This window comes from Lutjanus erythropterus, chromosome 10, assembly GCF_056507025.1.
Source record: "Lutjanus erythropterus isolate fLutEry1 chromosome 10, fLutEry1.hap2, whole genome shotgun sequence".
Classification (NCBI taxonomy): Eukaryota; Metazoa; Chordata; class Actinopteri; order Lutjaniformes; family Lutjanidae; genus Lutjanus; species Lutjanus erythropterus.
In genome coordinates, this window is record NC_139326.1 from 4,217,775 (window position 1) to 4,240,472 (window position 22,698).

Here is a 22,698-nt window from a genome sequence, read left to right on the forward strand (position 1 = left end):
TCTGAGTAAGCTGCAACATGGTATTTTGCTTTTTGAGGAATAGTGAATACTGGTTGTGTGTTTTGAACACAATTCTGTGAAGTTTTATGCTGTCTTTAGCTCTTTCTGTTGCTAATTTCTTTTAAATTTTCATACATTTTTTTGTATACTAAAGTATGAAATGTGTTCTACAACAGAGGGACTCAATAAGGTTGTTGCTTTTTTCCCTTAACATACTGTGAGAATGGAGGGAGATGACGGGATTTAAAAATGTTATTGATTGATATCACACTGTACCAACATTAAGTTTCCTACAACAAGATTTACTGTAAGTCACTCTGCGCTCACTTTTCATGTCTGATTTAAAGTTAAATATTTCAGTATTTCTATGCTTGTATGACCATAAATGATTGTTGTCTTATGGTACTATGGTTTGTGCTTCCAATTATCTTTACAATAAAACTTATATGACAAAAAATCTGTGTCATCTTTATTACATGATTCTCATCATTGTGTTCACCTTTGTATTGATTGTAAGGTAGTATGACTGCTATTTGATAGCGATTCCTCAGAGTAAAATTACTTACAGAAGTAGTAGCAGCAAAAAGTATTGAATATATTAAAAGTAAAAGTACTCATTAGGCAACAGAATGCACCCTGTCAGTGTGACATGATACTATTTTATTATTCTTATGAAAATATTAACCTACTGTGCATGCGGCATTTTATGTTCTTTAAAAATTAAACTAATTATAGCTATTTTATATACCATTTGGTAGTTTAATCTGTTACAGTTCAGTAAGGGATAATAGACAGTGAGTGTCTTGATTTTAAAATAGTTTTATTGATTTAAAAATTGCTTCCATTACTTTTGAAAATGGTCCATGTTGATGTAGCATGTTGGTTGAGCATGGATATATCAAAAAATAAATACTAAAGTGAAATAAAGCTGCTTGAGAACAAGAAAAAGATGAATAAATTAAATAAGCATAAGAAAATAAAAAATAGGTGTGAAAAATAAATAGATAAATAAATAAATCACAAAAATAATAGTAGTAGTAGTCATCTCAAATTAATTTGTACATATCGAATAAAGAGAATAAGAATAAGAGTGATGTAGCATTTAAAAATAAGTCTTAGCCAATTTAAGACATTGAAGTACGAGTTTACGAGGTGTCCCTGAAGGCGCCACCATCAAACATCTGCCAGTCCCTTTGCGCATGCGCGCCGTGAGATATGAATAACTCCTTTAGAAAGGTGAAGAAGACAATAATATCTGAGCTCAGTGTGTGAATACAAACAGCGGTTAACAACACTAACGTCAGCTTTCAACTTTGACCGAATCTAGAGAAGAAAAAGAGACTAATTTAACCGTCAAATAAACGGAGTAAGCCGCTTTAATTTGCATACAGCACGTTATTGTTTTAACTTTTTGTGTTTACAGAAACTTCGTCATGTTGTCATCGGCATTTTCTTCGGTTTTAAAGCTTGTCAGGTGTGCAGAAGAAGGGTTTTTTTATGAATGACATGGGATTTGCCGGCGAGAGGGAAAAGTCGTGGGACTGTCCGTGTGTTTCAGCTGGAAAATCAACCCGTTGAGAGACTTTAACACGTTTATTTTTGTTGTTATTATCCATGGAGTCTGTGGGGAGGTTTGAGTTCAACAGGAAAGACCTGATTGGTCATGGTGCCTTTGCTGTTGTGTTCAAAGGCAGACATAAAGAGGTAAATTTTATATCTGATACAAATTGTTGATATATAAGGCTGGTGTATTTACTGTATTTCACACTTTTTCTTCTTTATTTCTCCAGAAACGTGACTGGGAAGTTGCTGTGAAGTGCATCAACAAGAAAAACTTGGCCAAATCTCAGTCTCTGCTTGGCAAGGAAATCAAAATATTGAAGGTGCCAACTTGTCTTTTATTGTTCCCATAAATTCTGTGTTCATCTCTGTCTGTTGCACCTTTAATTAAAGTGTTTTCCACTTTTTCTAGGAGCTCAAACATGAGAATATTGTCAGACTACTTGATTATCAGGTAAACGTGGTTTGTTTTTCCTCATTTCTTTCCTCTCACACACATTACCCTCAGTAACCACACAGCAGTTTGCACATGCAATCCTGCCACATGTTGCAAATGTTGACATGTTGCATTGCAACATTGAACGTCATTTGCTCATGTGATAACAGATTTGGCTGCCGGATGTTGTAGTTTTTCAGGGGTCTACCAACCTCGCTGACCTGAAGTGCAGCTGTAATTTATGTTAAATGGACATTTTCTTTCAAGGTGCTTCAAAAAAATATTCTAAAATATTGAAAAGTATGTGTGACAGATTTTTTTTAGTATATTATATGATAAACTAAATCTGACCATGATTTACAGTGTATGGCAAGCCGTTTTAACATTTAACATTTCATCAGTTAAATTAAATTATTACGGATGATGTTGTTACAAATATATTTTCACATGTAGAATTATGCTTCAAAAAGTCAAAACTGATTTACAAATATCTAAAATTACAACTATGAGAAGTTCCTTTTTCACTAGTGTAACATAACAATTACAGGTAGATATCAACAATTGATATTTTAACTAGTGAGAGTTGAAGATATCTTTATTAGAATTTGAATTGCAGTTAGTCAAAATGACATTATGGACACACATTAACTCGGTGATTTGAATTATAATGTGTCAACATTTAGTGTTAGATGTCTAATAATTGGGTTTGAATAGAAGATATTGGTAAAAGTTGGCCAGTTGTAATTACGTTACATTGTTGAAATCAAGAATCAGCATTTTGACTTGTGAGAAATGAATGGTAGATTGATTAATTCATTAGAATTGCTACTAGTCAACATTACATTTTGGATAGGTTGGCTTGTAATTCTGATGGCCACTGCTGATTAAATGTTAAAAGGCCTTGCCACATACTGTATGCTAAGTAGGTATCCTTAAACTTTAAAACCGGTCGCACGCAGCACAGGACATTAACCCTTTTGCTTGGATGTGAATTTGCGTGAGTGTGTGTGTGTTTGTGTGTGTGTGTGTTTTCCTCTTCTCACCTTACTGACACCTGCCAGACAGTCAGACAGGAGTGAGCTGATCTCTAAGTGTTTGGGACAGATGGCAGGGTGCAGCCGCTTAAACAATGGCTTATAAAACACAGCAGGCACACACCCGCATGTGAGGCTAATGACATTAGATGATAACACTCTAAGTCAGGCTGCAGACAGCAGTGTGTTAATTTACCTGGCACTGACGCAACCTGCACTCCTTCTGATTGGTTATAGTGATACACCATATTTGCCATAAGATGTTGTGGTAAACACTTCTGAAGTTTCAGCCAACACACGGACTCCACTAGCTTTAACTCGGTGATATCAAAGGCTCGTTACATACAAGTCGGGTGGGTTTGATGGGTTAAATTTCTCGCCCTTTTACTCCGCCCCTTGTTACCTCACCGCTCAGTGACCTTTTCGAGCAGGGCGTCAAATTGGGGATGGGTCCTGGATGATTCAGGGGGACCCAGAGCTGGACAGGCGCCACAGAGTTAGCTGATGTAAGGGGGCCCAGGATTTCTAGAAGCACCACCAGCAACTGGCCAAAGAAATGAGCTGCTGTTACAGTAACCTGGAGCACAGCTGCTGAGACACTGATGGACCAATGCACAGACATTTGTCTGTTTGTTATAGTGGTGTGCCCTATCAGATCATTCACAATATATCATTTTATTTTTTTCTTAGGATAAGAAAAAATCATATTGTGATAATGACAATATTGAGGTAGAGGAATACTGTAATATTATTTTATTAAATTAGTTGGTCAGCAGGATTACATAAAAACTACTAGCCTGATTTTCATGAAAGTTGGTGGAAGGGTGTAGCATGGGCCAAAGAAGAACCGAGCAGAGACAAATCACAAGGTGAATACACAAATTATTGTTTTCTTTTGTTAACATTGCAAACTACACCATTTGGCCTTGGCGGACGTATGCACTCTTCAAGTGCCCTTCTAGCTGGTAGTTTAATTAGATTTTCCCTCATTTTTGTGTCATGCACAAAAAGTGCCCAACCTTCATGGCTTTACAAGAAACCCAAAGCACAGTTTCAGTGGTCAAACATGTCATTTTATTACTAAATTACAGGTTATTTTACAGCTCGGTCTTAAACAGAATTTTCTGCCCTCTCTCTCAAGCTTGGCAAATAAAATCTGTTACAAAAAAGGCTCCCTTCTTGAAGCATTAAGTTTTTCATAATCATGCAGCCAAACATCTATTTATTCTTTCTCCTAAACCAGACTCATTCCTCACCATCAAGCACCTGGTGCTCTTTTTAATGTAGCTTCTACTGTGTCTCTATGTAAATGCATTTTTAATGTGTTTTGTTCGGATGTGACACAATGTGTTTTTAATGTACCTGTTTTTTTCTGCGCACATAAGCAAAGACAAATTTCTGCCATTTGCACGCATATGGTGTGCAATAAAGTATTTTCTATTCTATTCCATTCTAAAAGAAATCAACATGAATGGGGGACATTTTACTAATAAGTGTGTGTCCCTTACATCCTCATAGACAAGACAGCAAAACAAAAAATAACCCTTATTCTCAATTTCATTTTAAGTTTGCATAACAAAGTCTGTTCTCCTTTGGAGTGGCATTAAACCTACCAGTTGGCAGAGTGCACATAAACATCTTGCAACTAACAATTATTTTCAATAGTCTATAAAACGTCAGAAAATGGTGAAAAATGACGATCACTGCTCCACGACCAGTGAGGACTGAAGAAACTAGGAAATATTCACATTGCATGAGTTGAAATATGAAAATTTGACCTTTTTTTACTCAAAATGGTTGCTCAATTATCAAAATAGTTGGTAATTAATTTAATAGTTACTGAATAATGGAATAATTGATAAATCATTGCATCTCTACATGATCTCTACCCTTTATGAGAGAATAAGTTCGTACTTTTTGCTCACATCCTAAGTCATAATTCCCCATCTCTTCACCTGAAATAAGTAACTGTAATGTGTTTATAACCCTTCATCAATCTGACTCTCATCATTAGCGTATTTGCATTGATAATTTGCATTTTATCCTTTTTTTTTCCAACAGGAAATGGGTGGATGTGTGTATCTCGTCATGGAGGTAAGTTATGTTGTCTGTTTTCATGTGGAAATGAAAATCACACTTGACAAGACGAAGCTTCAAATTAAGACTTGTCTTTCTTGTCTTTTCAGTACTGCAATGGAGGCGACCTGGCAGAGTACCTTCACTGTAAGTTTGCCTCATCAGCACACGTCTCACCGCTGTAAAGGTTTCTGTTTCACCTGCGGTCGAAGCAAAAAAGATCAGACTTATAGTTTGTTAGTTGTAAATATGTTTGGACGAGCTTGTTGTAGCACTGGCTGCTCTGTCTGGCTTTTAAGAGGCTTGGCTTGGCTTTTTCACTGTTCTGAAAGAATAAAGAGGATTTTAAGGAGGCAGAGCAGAACAACCACAGAATTCAGGTTCAAGGTTCCAGCAGGTCAGTGGGTGAATTATCACTAAACCTCCAATGTGCTTAACCCAGATAAAATTAAACCTCTAGAACTGGCTTGTTAGGTTTTTCCTACAAATTATGTGGAAACCAGTGCGGCCAAAATAACTCCCAGCTTTTATTTTTCACGCTGTTGCCGTTGGCTCACGTTTAAATTCTCACTTGAGTGTCACACTGAAAGTTTCCCCCGCCTCAAGTTTCAAGCCCTGTTTCAAAACCTGATGACGCAGCTGAGGGCACGGAGTTGATTTTTGCACCAGCTAAATTTACCTCGCCGGTGTCGATGTGTCTGTTCAGATGCTGATGTGGAGCGTTAGTCTAATTCTGCCGCTGTGCCAGCATCTCTTATTTTGTAGACTTGCCCATTCTGCGTCTCTGCCAAGCAGGAACATCCAGCTACTTGCAGCACAACACTCAGTCACACTTGGCAAGGTTCACGGAGCACCCACATGACCTCGCCCATCTGTCACTCACTTATCCCTCCTGTCCTGTCCTGTGGAAAAACACTGCAGCTATAAATACTGGATCTACTCAGAAGGGGGGAGGGGGGTTGAAATTAATTTCCAAAAGAAGCCTCATCGTAAACAAAATTCTCTTCCACGAAGTATGACAGCAGTGACGCACGCTGAACATCTTCACCTTGTATCATATTGAATATTATTATTAATCTGTTGAGATTGTTGTTAACATAAAATGTTACAAAATAGTGAAAATTACCACTAAAATTTCAGAAGATATAACTAAAATGTTAGAAAATAGTGAGAATTGCCTCTCAAGTATTAGAAAGTATAAATAAACTGTTGAAATACGGTGAAAATTGCCTCTGAAATGTTAGAAAATGTCATTTAAATGTTATGAAATAGTGAATATTGGCTGTAAGATGTAAGAAAATATAATTAAAATGTTCAAACATAGTGAAAATTGTCTCTAAAATGTTCGAAAATATATCTAAATTGTTAGAAAATAGTGAAAATTGGCTAAGATATAAGAAAATATAACTAAAATGTTAGAAAACTGCAAAATTAGCTTTGAAATGTTAGAAAATATAACTAAAATTTTGAGTGTCAAGTGAAGTTTTTCCACACTTCGTCACACACTTGCACTGTTGACTGAACATGAGATGACTTTTAATTTGAAATTGAGTTTATATTAACAGTGTAATCCAGTACCTTTAACAGGGGAAACAGGAGCAGATCAAAATGAAGCTTCATGCTAAAAATATTGTAGTGACGGCCCACATTTCCCATCAGGCCTAGTGCTGGACTGAGTAGTCTGTTAAGTTTGCTGTAATTTTTTGTTAGTGCTCCTTACGTATCTGCTCAGAACATGGTGGTTTAATTGTCATCACTGAGGGTTACTTGCTGTCTGTCAGTCTGTGGTCTATCAGTCTTTGGTCCCTGTCGTATGCATTTCACTCTGCCAATGGTGACCCAATATAACTGTGTGTGTGATTTTTATTGGGTCACAACCCTAAGTTTGGGAGTTTCAGACCTTGCCTTTGGGTTGCTGGTCAGCTCGACCACTCAGCTACGCTTTATAAATACTTGTAATATTTGTAGCGCTTAAAGGGTTTCTGCAGATCCTTAAAAATTCTTTAAAAGCAAAAAAAAAAAATCCAATAATCTAATTTAGGTCTTAATATGTCTTTTGACAGGTCTTAAAAATTGATTAAATTGTGATATTAACATCACTTTTATAAAGTTTCAATAGCTTTAGCTTTTATTCCCTTTGGGAAAATGTGTATTCATTGAAACCTGCAGGAACACTGACTTAAAGATAGAGCAATTGGTATTATAGTTTGTATTTAATTGGCTTGTGTATTTTCTGATAATTAGTTAAACATTGATCGTCATTACTGTTTTTATTGCTGCACAACCAGTTGCTCCTCTGTGGATAAATTGAGTTATACTTGGCTTGACTTGATATGGCGCCATGCTGCCTCCCTCTTGGGTCATCTCATGCATTTCATCCATCTGACCCTCAGCTAAGGGCACGTTAAGTGAGGACACCATCCGTGTATTCGTGCAGCAGATCGCTCAGGCCATGAAGGTCCTGCAGAGCAAAGGCATCCTGCACAGAGACCTCAAACCGCAGAACATCCTGCTCTGCCACCCAGAGGGACGCAGGTCCAGTCCCATCAATACCTGCATTAAGATAGGTAAGATGCCTTCACTCACTGAATGTAGAGCATGTCTGTGAAAACGCAACTGTACGTCCCTCACCGTATTCCTGTCCCTCTCCAGCTGATTTTGGGTTTGCTCGTCATCTCCAGACAAACACTATGGCAGCCACACTGTGTGGCTCTCCCATGTACATGGTGAGTATTAAGGTCTCTCGCTCTGGTTTGCTGTGCCAACAAGCTGTAATGTCAGCGTGTCTCTAAGCTGTAAGCTGTGTTTGTCTGGACACAGGCTCCTGAGGTCATCATGTCCCAACACTATGATGCCAAGGCTGATCTGTGGAGCATAGGGACTATTGTGTACCAGTGCCTGACTGGAAAGGCACCATTTCATGTGAGTAGCAGTTAAAAACACACACAGTTACTCCGAATCACTCTTATTTAGGTTACTAGTAGAACAAGGAAGTGCTGCATTGCTCTGATGGCTGATCTGACAGGTGAAAGTACACAAAACAAAACCCAGGAAGTTTTGCTTTAGTGGTGCAGACAACCATGACAACCATCGTCTTCAGGTGAAATAATTTTCTACTTATTCTTTGAACTTATAGGCAATCAACTGCCACCCCTGGCTGGTATATAATCCAGACTGATTATGTGTCTGTCAGACCCTGATTAAGACCAGTACTCACTATCCCTACTTAAATGGCAGCCCTTAGTCCAAATCCAGCCCTTTTACAACTTCAATTTGGTCTTTTAATCATTTATAAATATGCAAAAAAGTATGTTATTGTAATTTTATATGAATAACATGCTAGTATTCTAACTTCATGGGTGTTTACATTGTTTATCAGAGCATCATCATTTTAATAGGTTATGTCTGTTGTTATGTGGAAAGAAACTTTATTTAAAAAGGTTTAACTCAGGCTGTTTAAGCAGGGGATACTCAGCAAAGTCAAAGTGAATGAAAAAAGATGTCACCACATTAACTTACTTCTAATCCGGTGTACTTTTCTTGTACTTTTCTCCATTATGTGACTTTTCCGTTTGTGAAAACTAGTGAAGTAGAGTAAAATAAAAAGGTGCATTGTTTTAGACATTTACAGGTCAGACATAGGAAATATAAATGCACGGCCCCGTGGCACTTAACTTTTTCACATCTGGTCCTTTTAAAAAAGTAATTGAATATCAGGTATATTCAATTACTTAAGCATACTTCTGTATGCTTAAATATATAATATTATCTAACCTGAAAATATTGTATCTTGTTTTTTTCCATTGTTGGTTGCACCAATTAAGCAAGACGTCCTGTATTAATTAACTGATTAATTAATTTTTTCTCACTCTTTTTGGTAGGCCTGCACAGAGTAAAAAAGTCATATTGTGATTGTTTTGACAGATATTGCAATTTGAATATGAGACATGATTAGTGCACATGATAATTGTTGCATCACAACTGTCATTGTCACTGAAAAAAAAAAAGAAAACCATGATAATGTGACATTTTGGGGCTCTGCATTATAATGCTGTTTTGTTACACATTTTCCTTCATCAAAAGAGTACAGCCTCTTCGATTTGGAATATTTCACTTGGCCATTGCAGTTTCAACAATATTTTGATTAATTGTGCAGCCCCTCTTTTTAAATAAATGGATTAAGCAATTTGTCAACAGAAGCGTGCTCTGGTCCCTTTCATAATCAGAAATACTTTGAAATCTGTTCGCTTTAGTTCCTAGAAAGGGGAGACTCATTACTGTCAACACAAAAGTGAACATGATGCATCCTTTTCACGGTCCAGAGGAACAGCCTGATCCAGAAATCACCTGCCTGCTGGGTGATATCCAGTGTTACTAGTTGGAAAATGATGGAACAGCCTGACGACTTGTTAGGAAAGAGTCTTGTTTACAGATGGGGGTGAGGGGGGGGCGGGGTAAGCGGAAATGGCTGTGAGCCATTTCTCTGAACTCAAAGTAAATATTGCTTCACAAGCCAGAGTATTACTTTCTACTGTTCACGTGGCTGCTCCGATGAAATGGTTGAACTGTTATTTACTGATCGACTCGACGCACGTGCTTATGTTTTATCCCTTCTTTGGTCCTTTTTATCCTCCTTTATTAGCACTTAAAGGAGAGGAAACTTTCTGTTGTCTGAACCTTTGTACCTCTTGAGGTTATTTATGGCGCTACCTTTCGTGGTTTCCTTGAAAGCATTTTTCCCTGAGAATGAGCAGGAAGACCGACTTCTATTTCTGCCAGCCAGGTCAGTGAGTTGAGATAAGTCCAAGGGTCAGTTGTGTGAGGTTCGCTGCTGCTGCTGCCCGTGATGATTACGATGATGATGTTTACTTAGCTGGCTTAGCTGGCATCTCTAAGCATTCCTCGTTGCCCTCAGTGGGATTCACAAACACCCACATATTGTTTATTTTGGATTGTTTGCACTGTGACATAATCAGCTGTTTATATTTAATGATGATGATGGAGACAAATAAAGAGTCAAACTTTCCACTATCATTTATTCACATGCTTGTTTGTCAGATTCTGATTCAGATCAGCTCAATTATCCCACATGGAGAAACTGTTTTGGTCCAGACATAAAAACATCATAAGATCCACAGTAAAAACAATAAAATGCACAATATAATAAAACACATTAGATCACACTGAGACAGAATGGACTTATTTATTACTTATAATAAAAAGAAATGCTACAAATTAGGAAAATTAAATGTTTGTAAAAATGCTAAAGTCTCTTAACTGAACCACTTTTTCTCTGCGGTTCAGCCTGTTTCATCTTGTTACATCATTTTTGTCTTAAGTCTTTTTCTTTCAGTCTTTTTTACGTTGTTTTTATAGTGTTATGTTGTTTTTGTCTCATTGCATCTTTATGTCAGTTATGTTATAATGTTGCATCTTTTATATCGTTTTCATCTTGTTGTCTTTTTAATCATGTCACATCCTTTTTCGTATAGTAATATTCATATACACACACACATATTCGCACTGCTTTTGAAGTGTAACTATTTTGTGTGTGTGTTTGTGTCACAGGCCAGCACGCCACAAGAGCTCCGTCTGTTTTATGAAAGCAACAGGACCCTCCTACCCAGGTTAGTGCACCCCCGGACGACCCCACGCCAACACACACACATATATACTGTATATACTGTACACAGGAGCAGGCATTACAGGGAAATCTGTCGTCTCTGTGCTCAGTTTACTGATGAATGACTGTACATCTGCTCTCATGTGCTCACGCTCAGGTTTGTGTGTGTGTAAATGATGTTGCACATGGACAGGTTACAAAACACCTGCCACAGACACAAGCGCACACTCAATAAATCCACATGTCCCAATATACCACCTCTAAAAATAGTCCTAATGTGGAAGAAATTGATACAGACACCTGACAGGGCTGATCATCAAGAACCTTCTCAATCAGCTGCTCTCACACAGTGGATATTTTAAAATAAAAACAGGTGTATGATGCCAGATCTAGTGTCTAGTGTCTCTGCCTTGATATCACTTTTTAAATTCCTCTGGTTCTCTCGGCTATTTAAAGCAATTTTGTGTCATTTTGAACACTCACACTCAGAACCTGAACCTGGAAACCTTTCAAAGGGATTTTTGGATTGTTTTCCACTGTTTTCATGGTGTACTTTGCCAGCCTGTTTGGCTCGTGGCCATGTTTAACTTTGTCAGTGATAAAGCCGGGCGATAAGACAGGCTCTGTGTGTTTGTGTTTGAGCAGGCATGTTTTGTTGTTTTCTTGTCGTTCTATATATAACCTGCTCCGAGCTGCCAGCTAGTGGCCTGCGCGGCTATCATTTTCCACATGGCCCACATAACTCCACACAGACATAAACACAGTCTGCACCAACTGAGTGTCTTGATGCCTTAATTTTGCACTAAAGCCATGAATTAGATTAAAAATACACAGATTTTACAGCTCACTCTCAGCTTAAGAAATATTGTAACTTTTAACAAAACATATATCAGTATCATAGTGAACACACTGAAATGTTAGCATGTTCTGTCAACATGTACACATATTAAAGGGTGTATCCAGCTGCATTTAGAGATGAACCCACCCAGTCTCTTCCTGGATTGTTTTGTTTATCTAAAATTTTCGGGGCAGACAGTATAAAATTTATTTAGCTAGGACGTCACATTGAAATTAAAGCAAGCAAGCTCAAATAGCAGCTTCTTTCACCTACCAAGAACAACAACATCAGATCACAACAGCAACAATAGTTCAACAGAAAATAATTTACATGATACAGTACATTTACAAGGTCAAAAATTTAGTCATGTGGTTATTAGTTAATTGAAGAAACTGTGTTCAGAGTCAAATCATTCCATGACGAGGATCACCGTAAAAAAAACCATGCTTGTTCCATATAAAAGGAACTTTAAATTGCAGCCATTCATGTAACTTGAGGTTGTGAGTGTTTTGCAAAAAGGAAATCTGACTTTCTGGCTTAAGTAAGTAGGACAGATGCCGGAGATGATCTTGCACACTGAAGTGTTCAAGTGTGCTAGCCTTCACAAAATGAGAGATGACTTGCTGAAGCTAGAATTAGTGACCTAGCTCAGGGATCAGTGATACAGGAGGTCATGTTTGGATGACGCGGACGGTGAGGCAAACCTGTAAATAGCATCACCAAAGTCAGAAAAAGACCAGCAACTAAGTGACATTCAAAAACAGGGCTTACCCCGTGCTTACCCTGTTCAGACAGCCTAATCTGAGTTTAATTTTTTTTGTTAGATAGTCAATAATGTGTCAAAATGTAGATTTCAATGTTTTTGTTTTGGTTAAATTTAAAGGCAGTGTCAGGCTGAATAGAGCTTGCTGCAGGGGGCTAAAATCCATCTGCAGATTTCACATTTTTTAATATGAACAAGAAAGAGCAATACCAGTCCTTGTGGAACAGCCTTCTCAACGCTGACTGGATCAGACATGACATCACTATGTTTAATGGTCTGTGAATGACTAGTCAGAAAACTTTGGAACCACTTTGCCACTTTGCATCCAATGCCAGCCATGAGAAAGGTGTAATGAGTGGCCCACAGTATCAAAAGCATTTGTAAGATAAAGCTTTGGGATGGGAGTAATTTGCGTTGCTTACTCTCAGATATCTTGTTTGTCCATCAGCGTTTTGTTTTTTCCATGGTTTATGTTAGCAGTGTCCTGCCTTATCAACACGGTTCATCTCTATAACAAACTTTTGTATTTTCCCAGCATCCCAAAGGAGACTTCTAGTAACCTAAGACACCTACTGCAGGGGCTGCTGCAGAGAAACCACAAAGAGCGAATCAGCTTTGGTAAGCGTCTTCCCTGTAACATTCAAAACCCCTTTTCATAGTTACATTTTATTCAGCCTCTTACGTCTGTATCTCTTCATTTACAGACGAGTTTTTCCACCATCCTTTCTTGGACACGAGCTCATCCACAAAGAAATGTACGGACTGTATCCTGCTTGTGTCGACTGTATTTTTAAGCAATGATTCTGCTTATTTTATACATGCAATTTTTAAATGTGTGTGCAGAACAAATAAAATCTAAAAAACTAAAGCCTTGTGTCAAAGCGGCTTAGAATCAGTAAAGGTGCTTCAACCTGTGTCCTAACACAAGCATATGTACATTTTTTTTACAGGCTCTCCAGCTCCGCTGCTCTCCTACCCCAGTTCAGGCTCAGGCAGTTCCTCGAGCAGCTCCTCCACGTCACATCTGGCCTCCCCTCAAGTACGCACACCTTTCTTTAATAGTGTATTTGTTTCCCTGTAATTTATCATAGACTATTTGATCAAATAGTCTTTTATTTTACATTCTTTTAGCATTCCGATGGAGAGATGCACCGACTTCAGCCCAAAGTGCGCTACTCTCCTGTGCAGGACACCCCCGTCTTCTTGCTTAAAGAAACAGCCAATCAAGACAGCAGGAACATGTCATCTTACACGGAGGAATATGTCATGGTGCCTGCCCAGTTTCCCAGTAAGACACTGAAGCCTCAAACTACAGATATCTGTCTATTTTCCTTTTCCTCACATCAGCACAATCAGTCTGACTGTTTCCATTTTACTGCTTTGTAGGTGAGTTCATATGTGAGGTGGACATTGGGTCACCTATTGACAGCTGCCTGATATACAGCGGGTGAGTCGTCACACCGCAAAATCTTGTCAAAATGTGCTTTCAGTATATATGTGTTACACTCTGGAGGGTAAGTAGATCTCATCATTTCACAGGGAAGCTTACAGGACCCACTGGCTGTAGAAAGAGGATGGAATGTTTATAGATGTTGTGCAGAATGAATGCATGTAAATATTATTTTTGCAGACAGACGGTGCTAATAAATGTCTTTCTTTAGGTGCTCACTGCTGGCTGAGAGAGGCCCTGGAGCTGCAGGAAAGACACCTCCGCCTTCTCCCCAGCTACGCTCTCCATCCAAGCCTGTTAGGTAAGAGAAAACCCGGCAGGTTTAGATTCTGTCAGGCTGAAGATGAAAGTTTTCTAAGACAGATTATTGCCACTCCACACCAGGTTCATACACAGTCTGAAAAGTTTGGAAAAAGCTTATTTTTATTATTATATTTTTAGGATGAGGAATGTGCTTGAATTGGAATAAATAAACTAAATATACAATCAAAATTGATATGAACACAGTGACAATATACATTGACTGTTGTGGGTATGAAATAATTTGAAATTGCAAAATCTTTGGTTTAGGAACCTTGAACATGCTTGAAAAGTGCTTAAATTTTAATCATACAAACTGTACAAACCCTGTCAAGAGTAGGATTAAATGAGACTTTATATACAATAGTTAATGACATACATTTACTTTTTGCAAATGCTACTTTTAATTGATTCATAAAATAATCGAAATCACTCCAAACTGCACATTCCAGTGTGTCTCATTCCTTCTCTTCCTCTTTCCTCCATGCAGTAAGCCGGTTGAATTCAGTGGCCGTAACTGCAGCCAGGCTGTGCCCATTCCCGTCCCAACTCAGATCCAAAATTACCAGCGTATGGAACAGAACCTGCAGCCTGTCGGCTTGCACGGCTCCACCAGGCATGTACCGCTCCTCGGCGGCCTTCTCTCTGCACCGACCCCACCTCAGTGTTGTGTTATTATTACCCATTGTTTTCTTTGTTTTGTCTCACAATATGTCTCATGTCCTTCAGGGTTACGCTCTGCTGTGCTGGCAGCAGCAGTGAAAACTCCCCACAGTGTGGAGGCTGCAGAGCTGCAGGTCCAGGATTTGTTGTCAACTCCCCTAGACTGGCGACTGGAGGAGCCCGACCACAGCAGTCTTCCCCGTTAGGTAGGCATCTCAATTGGCTTTTGTTTCACCTATCACGCAGTGTTTGTTTTACAGGAGCTTGGGTAAATAGCATTTTAACATATATATTTTGACCAAAATTTTAATGTTTGGAATTGGATTAGAGATGCTCCAAACGACTTATTTCCCTGTTGATTACAATTAAATTTAGATTTAGACTAGTCGACTAGTATAAAAGTAAAAAAAAAATGGGTTGCAGAGTTTGGCTAATGTTAGCAGTGCTAGCACCAGCAGCCTGCTCTCCCTGCAGATTAACGTCTACATGTTTGTGTGTGTGTGTGTGTGTGTGTGTGCGCTTTATTCTGACACAGCCTACATACAACTTTATTTTCATTTTCAACATCAAAATACTGCCTGTCTACATCCAGGCTTTAGCACTTGCCTAGCTCTGGCTAGTGGTGAGTGGCTGCTTAACATCTTAGACATAACACTTAAGTGGTGTTGTACAGTAGTAAAATATTAATTATTAATTTAATCGGTTAGTATTTCTCATGCCGTTAAGTGAAGGTAGCAATGCACAGTCGACTAGAAGACTAATCATGCGCATCCTTAATTTGAATCCATAAGGAACACAACTGGGAAACTACAGAATCAAGTAAAACAGGAATAAATAATAGGCCTGCACTGTATAAGCAGAACTTTTTCACAACATCTCTCTCTGTCACGCTCCTACAGTTTGACACACTACATGGGAATTTGTCAGTGCAGTGTCACTTGTTGTAGGCCACCAGGGTCATTAGGGTGTTAACACAAATTCCACCATCTGAAGTACAGTATGTCATGTTCAGGACATTCCCTGAGTTGTTTTGTGGTGAAGTGAGCTTTCACTCAGCCTGACTCATGTACTTTCATTTAGACCTTTTGACAACACCCAGAGAACACGTCTGAACTTGTTTCATTCAGTGTTACTGATATTGTTGTTGTTATGAACAAAAGTGTTCTAGTGAGCACTGGAGACTGACTGGCTAAACTAATCTAACTAACTGTCTCTGCTCATGGTTTAATCTTTATAAAACTCTGTATTCTAGTGGGAATAACCCCAAAAACCTCAGAGCAGACTCTCCCGCTCAGCACAAGAACTGGACTGCTCGCCGGCTCTTCAGACCCCTCCAGTCCCAAGGTCAGTTCCTAAAACATCTATATTAGGCAAAGTCAATCAGTCACATTTTTGTGCACAATGTACACAGCAGGTTTTGTTTCACCTCTCTTCAGATAAGTGGCTAATAACTACCAGCATCTCACACATTAGAATCAAATTGTTCCGAGACCAAACATGGTCAAACTGTACAGTATACAGGACGGCAATTAAAGTTGTTTCTTTAAACTCTAATTCTCATTTCAACAGCAGGTTCAATCAAGAATGCCAAACCGAATCAGGACAGCTCCAAACCTGCAATCTCTTGATCCATCTCCTCCTTCCCAGACCAACCTAAGCAGGAAATCAGCCAATAAAAAAGGCCCTTTCAAAAGGTCAGAGCTTTATAATATTGATAGGTTTTATTAATGTAACAATTCTAGTTATATGATATGTATAACAACAGCTTGCAAAATCACATGACAGTGGAATGAAATGTGAATTTGTGCCAGTAATGCAAATCTAATTGAGACTGTTATGTCAGTCATGAAAAACTGACACCTAGAGCTGTCACACGGTATCAAAGTTATGTCATCTGATGAATTCTTAACTGCTCTCTGTGCTGTCTGTGGCTGTATTAAATGTCCAGATCACTGAGCACGGGCAGGCTGTCTGACATGCTGCTAAAGGCGGCCTTTGGAGCTCACCTGTTGGAAGAGGGAAGTGACGAGAGCCTCAACTGTGAGAAAAGCATGGATATAACAGGTACCAGTGCAAGACAGAACTACAAATAGGAGCAGTCAAATAATTTTCCACTGACATTGTTGATGTAAAATGCCTGTTTTGAGGTATCTTCTGTAGTGACCATGGCCATGTCGTTCACTGGGCTGCAGCTCAGGTGACATTTGACTTAAACTTTTCTTATTTGCTCCTGCAGCTCCACCTGCTGGTGGGCGTAGAGGCTCTCAGTTCTCAGACAGTCCACCTCCTGTACTCTTCACAATGGGTTCTCCATCCAAAGGAGACAGTCCTCAGGGGTTCTCAGGTAGGTGTTCAGACCACCTTGAATATTCATTTACTGTTGAGGGCTTTTATTTTTTAACCATTATTTAGAGAAGTCCCTTAATAAAGTAAAGTAAATTAGTGATCCTATGGGGCTATTTTTATTATACTGTACTTACATTGTACTGCATGGAAGCTGTGAGCAGCCATGCTTGCATCGCAATTGCAATAAAATCACAATATATCGAAGTGCAGTTTACAAGTTGCAGAACCAGAACCAAACTGCAATCTTTGAAAAAGGAAAGACATATGAGAAAACAGCATTATAATGAGATACCGTAGTGCTGCATGTTGAAATGACCTAAAACTCCCGTTCTCCAGATGACAGAAAATATGTTTGTTTGATTCAAACCTCAATAAATATCACATCATCATGATTTTAATTTTTTTTCAGTGAACACGAAAATGCATAAGTGATCTTTTCCACTAATCACATTGCAATCGCAATTTCAGTAAAAAATAATTGCAATGTGACTTTTTTACCAAATCATGCAGCCGAACTTGCAATTAATTTTTTTTAATGTGGTTATCTCAAAAGCACAAGTGAATTATTTGTTATCTCAAAATAACAAAGCTTGTTAGCTAACAAGATAAGTGACCCATTGTCCCAGAAAATGACTCGTTTGCTCTTACTAATTAATTAAAAAACATAATTGCATGCACAGCCCTTTTCGGCTTCCACAGTACTGCTTTCTCCAGTTTAGAGTTCATTTAGACCAGTTATCCAAATTAACAAGTATTTCTCCAATTTAAAAGATCTAAAGCAAAGCTGGGCAAATCTCATTGAGGTAAATCATTTGGTATAGAGGTATACAAGGTATAGAAAAAGCACAAAATTGAGAATAGCATTACTCCAGGCACGCCACAGCGTTAATCCCAGCTACATCGGCTGACAGCAGCCAAACTCACGCAGTCACATCAGCTCACGGCTCATCGTATTTCCTTCTCCGTATCCAATTGGTGAATCTCCTACAATGCACCTTATTTAAGCTACCTTAGGCTGCCTGTCTTCAGTGTTTCCTCTGCAGGCTACTTTACAACACAGAACTCTGTCCCAGAGCAGAACAAAACTGCCAACTATAACTTTTGCAATTAGAAAAGTTTCCTTTGAGTTTTAAGTTGTCCTAACTGAACTGTGTTTTTTTCATATTAAAGTCAATGTTTTTCTAATCAAAATAATAATAAAACAACAGTAAGACCCACCTGGATATTATAAGCCTGAAGTGTGTCATCAGTTACTCCCATGCTCTCTTCATTACTAGTTTTTCAGCTGTTCATGGTTAAGCTGAATTTGTTTTTGTCTCAAATGCAGGCTCCCCCAGCTACATTAACTCAGCCTGGCTACTGAACAGTCGCCTTCTCCAGGGAGGAAGCCGCAGAAACAGCGAGACCGAAGCCATGGATGCCACACCACATATCAGTCCGGTCTTCAACCCTCCAGAGCTCCCTGAGGACACACTGATGGAGGTACAGACAAATACTATGGTGATACTGTGATACTGTGAGTCCTCCAGGTTGTTTTGCAGATGAACATAAATTAGACAAATTGAGATTCCACATGTTCCGTATTTTATCCTCTTCTTTTCACAGCAGGCTCATACAGATGCTCTGAGTGACCTGCGCTTCACCTTGGCTTTTGTCCACTGTGTCATGGAGTTGGCTTCTTCTAAGGAACCGGGGCTGGGTGCCATCAGCGCTCCTGATGTTTCCTTTCTAGAGCAGAGCCTGGTGACAGATCAGATCAGCCTTCTGAGTAGAGAATGGAGGTGAGAGGCATGAAGCTTTTAAAATTTCTCCCTTCTTTAACAAATCTTTTCTGGAATGACTTGTGTTTCCTCTGTGCATATTGCAGCTATGCAGAGCAGCTGGTGCTGTACATGAAGGCTGAAGAGTTTCTGTCGTCAGCACTGCACACAGCCAAAGAGAACATCAAACAAGGCAAACTCCTTCCCTCTGCTACGGTCAAACAAGGTGAGAGCACTGACATCTTGTATCTCACGCTCACCTTTTGTAAACTTGAAAGGTATCTGTTAGATGTTTGCAGTTTGTCCTTCAGCAAGAATGAGCTTCTTACAAATTAGTGCCATTATAGGATGAAAAAAATAGCAGGGGGTAATATTCCAAGGAAAAATTTCTGAGATCAAGATCCGAGATTTTAAATTTATGAGAAAACACTTGAATGTTCTCTGAAATTAAAGTGGTAAATTTACAAGGAAAAACTTGCAACAATGGTAATAATAATGCAATTGAAATATACTTTGCAATTGGATTTAGCAAAGAGGAAATACTTGTGGATCAATTAATCGAATAATCTGTCATATTGTGTCTTGCTGTGCCACAAATCCCATTTAAACTGGCAAAAAAAGCACCTCACCTCATCCATATCAAATTGGTTTGCACATAAAAGCTGTTTTGGATGAGGTGATAGCTTTTTCCAAGTTTTTTCTCGTAAATTTGTCACTTAAGTCTCAGAGAATTTCTGACTTTTTTTCTTGTAAATTTCTGACTTTATAATCTCAGAGCAGATTTACTGTTTTTTCTTGTAAATTCCCTCAGAAATTCCGAGTTCTTTCTCAGAATATAATCCCCTGTCCTTGCTTAAAAAATATATGCATTGGCCCTTATACACTGTTGCAGCTTTTGGGTGTTGTAGTCTTAAATGAAAGCATTAAAATTGCAGAGCTTGAGCTGACAGGGGTCTTTTTATATTCATTAAAATAATAATTAAACATCTTTGCATACTGTGTTTCCCTTTGCAGTGATCAGGAAGCTGAATGAATTGTACAAGAACTGTGTAACATACTGTCGCTCCCTCAACCATCGGCTGCAGACCTTCCTGCTCGACAAACAGAAGCTTATGGACCGCTTCAATGGACTCACAGCAGAGAAGCTCATCTACAGCCACACTGTTCACATGGTGAGCTCACCTCGCAGCATTCACTCCAAATCAGATTCTGTCCATCTTGATCAGAGCTGTAATGTGTGTGTGTGTTCTTAATGCATTCAGGTGCAGTCTGCTGCTTTAGATGAGATGTTCCACTATGGCACAGCATCAGTCCAGCGCTACCATAAAGCCCTTCTGCTGATGGAGGGTCTGTCCCGAATCATCACAGAGCAAAAGGACATTGACAGCATAGATAAATGTACGTGGATGCACTATGACACGCAAACCATATGATAGTAGCTTAAAGAGATGTTTGGAGTTTTTGAAGTGGGGCTGTATGAGGTATTTACCCATAGTCGGTGTATTACCTGCAGTAAATGATGGTCAGCACACCCCCAGTTTTGAGAACCAGCAGGAATATGGGTGTAGTACGCTAAGCAATGAACTGCTGTGGACAGAATCGGCAGTACACATATGTTAGCTAGTCAGTCTGAGTGTTTGCTGTATGTACAATATTTTACCACTTTAACTTGCAGCCTTTTCTGACAAGAAGCTGTCTTTATAGAAGTCAGATATCTCTCTTTTGCTCTACCAGATTCCATTGGCAAAATCAGTAATTTTACCTCACAGAGCTCAGGAGTTGCTGGTCTACCGCTGCATTGAGCAGTACGTTTGTTTGTGTCATTGTGTGACTTTAGTGTTTTAAATGTCAGTTCTGATTTATCAAAGTCACACAATGACACAAACAAACTGTCACATCGAGGCGTTAGTAGACCACCAGCTCCTGTGTTCTGCATGGTAAAATGACAGATTTTTCTAATGGAGTTTGGTTGCTTTGGAGAGAACAGTATTTGGTTTATATAACAGCGGTTTCCTGTTGTGGGCCTGTCGACTAGCATCCAGTCTGGGTAATACACTGAATATGGATAAGTACCTAACACAACCCCACTTCAAAAATTCTTAACTATCCCTTAAAATGCTAGAGGGGGACCACATGAATCTGATTTTTTAATTTCTCTCTTCACAGGTAAGCAGTGTATTGAGCGACGCCTTTCTGCTCTGCAGACTTAACGGTATCCATGAGCTCTCTTGCGTCCACAACTGCATCATCTTGTGTCATCCATCTCCCCTCGATGTAGACGGATGCTCATAGACTATCAGTACACACAAGCACTTTGATCTGTCTTAATCTTAAGGGAAATGACCACTGGAGCATCAGCTCTAATCCCACCACCCAGTCTGTAGACATAAATGCACAGAAAAGACTGGAAGTCCTGTTTTTGACAAATTCTTGAATGAAGACAGATTGTTATGATTGTTTGAACACCTTGATCAGGTAAATTGTTCTCAGTATTTGTTTTGTTTTGTTACAGACTGTATGTTAGCGTGTTGTTTTGTGTTTTGCACATAGAATCATCGTTTTAAAGTACCACTGTGCAAGATTTAGTGGCATCTAGCGGTGAGGTTGCAGACTGCAACCAACTTAATACCCCTTGCCTCACCCTCCCCTCCCATACATATAGGAAACCTACAGTGAGGAAGGAGACTCGCTCCCTCTAAAGATACAAAGGCATCATTCTAAGGTAACGAAAACTCAATGATTCTTATTTTAAGGTGATTATACACGAACAAAAACACACTTTAATTTATGTTATACTACATTTCTGCCATTTCTACCAATAGATACCCCTAAGTCTTACACATGGGTCCTTTAGATAATAACTAATTTAAAAATATTTTGTACTTGAAACAAAAACTATTTGGTTGTTTTCTGTATTTCATGCGTTTGTGTTGTACAGTAAAAGTTCACTGGCCAAAAGGAGCCAGAATATTTTGGATGAAAATGACCAAATATTGCAAATGTGTAGCAGTAGTAATGTTAAAACTGTGCCTGCTTTTTTGTACATTTTTCATTGCAGCAGAGTAGTGGATGTAAAGGTAATGAAGGTATGTTTTGACCTCATACAGAGTAATTGTCTTACAGTCATATAGACTTTCATCATAGACTGCAGTAAGTACATTTTGACGTTTGAATGAGAGTTTAGTTTTACACTGATCCAACAGTTCCCTCCCTCAGGTGGTGATGTACTGCATGTCACATTGCTCATGTTTATTTGCTGTTTGTGTGTATGTGTGCACCTCTTTTTTTTAATTTCAGCTGATTGTGCTGATTTGTACATGAGTTTTGCCTGATAGTACACAAGTGTATTACAATTGCATATTCACATTTTGTGTAAATTTTAGTGTTGAAAACAGAAGTTTGTTAGAATTTATCAAATTGCCTTTTCTACTTTTATTGTGTGACTGCAAGTCAAATTTGCCAAAATGAGTTGTCAAACCCAGTGTGATGAAAATAAATAATATTTATTGCTAAAACTTTGGAATCTCCTCAAGTCTTTTTGAGTGTGCACGCTAAATCAGTGTGTCTTAGTTTGCCACAACATGTGACTTAAATTATAATTTTGATCTTTGCAAGCTTTCAAGCACCAAGTAATTTATTTAACAAGTTTAAAGAACTAAATACAAAAAGTAGACTTTTTTACAACATCCTCCCCAAATTCATTTTACCAGTTATGCCAAAAGAGTGTGCAGTGGGTTTTGATCCCCTGCCAAGGAGTGTAACTCTCCCCTGAGGAAGACCCTTTTGGGCTTTATGTAGAAATTAATTGGCAGAAACTTAGACTTAGCTTGTTAGAGACAAATGTTGTTT

The 22,698-nt window shown here is 38.7% G+C and overlaps 1 protein-coding gene across 3 annotated transcripts; it reads left to right on the forward strand.

Moving 5' to 3' along the window:
• The first annotated feature begins 1,218 nt into the window (after positions 1-1,218).
• On the forward strand, positions 1,219-22,160 carry ulk1a (unc-51 like autophagy activating kinase 1a). Of its 3 annotated transcripts, none has more exons than XM_084727913.1 (27): positions 1,219-1,704; positions 1,791-1,883; positions 1,973-2,014; positions 5,092-5,124; positions 5,217-5,253; positions 7,500-7,673; positions 7,759-7,832; positions 7,927-8,028; positions 10,675-10,733; positions 12,866-12,948; positions 13,035-13,085; positions 13,281-13,369; positions 13,462-13,618; positions 13,717-13,777; positions 13,992-14,081; positions 14,571-14,696; positions 14,810-14,949; positions 15,996-16,087; positions 16,313-16,437; positions 16,692-16,807; positions 16,980-17,087; positions 18,417-18,571; positions 18,695-18,870; positions 18,957-19,075; positions 19,864-20,021; positions 20,112-20,247; positions 21,016-22,160. In XM_084727913.1, the coding sequence occupies exons 1-27, from the start codon at positions 1,615-1,617 to the stop codon at positions 21,057-21,059; spliced, it is 2,730 nt and encodes a 909-aa protein (XP_084584039.1). In that variant the 5' UTR covers positions 1,219-1,614; the 3' UTR covers positions 21,060-22,160. The 3 variants fall into 3 exon arrangements, with proteins under 3 accessions (XP_084584039.1, XP_084584040.1, XP_084584041.1); XM_084727914.1 differs by having other exon boundaries at positions 18,698-18,870; XM_084727915.1 differs by having other exon boundaries at positions 16,316-16,437.
• Positions 22,161-22,698: the final 538 nt, after the last annotated feature.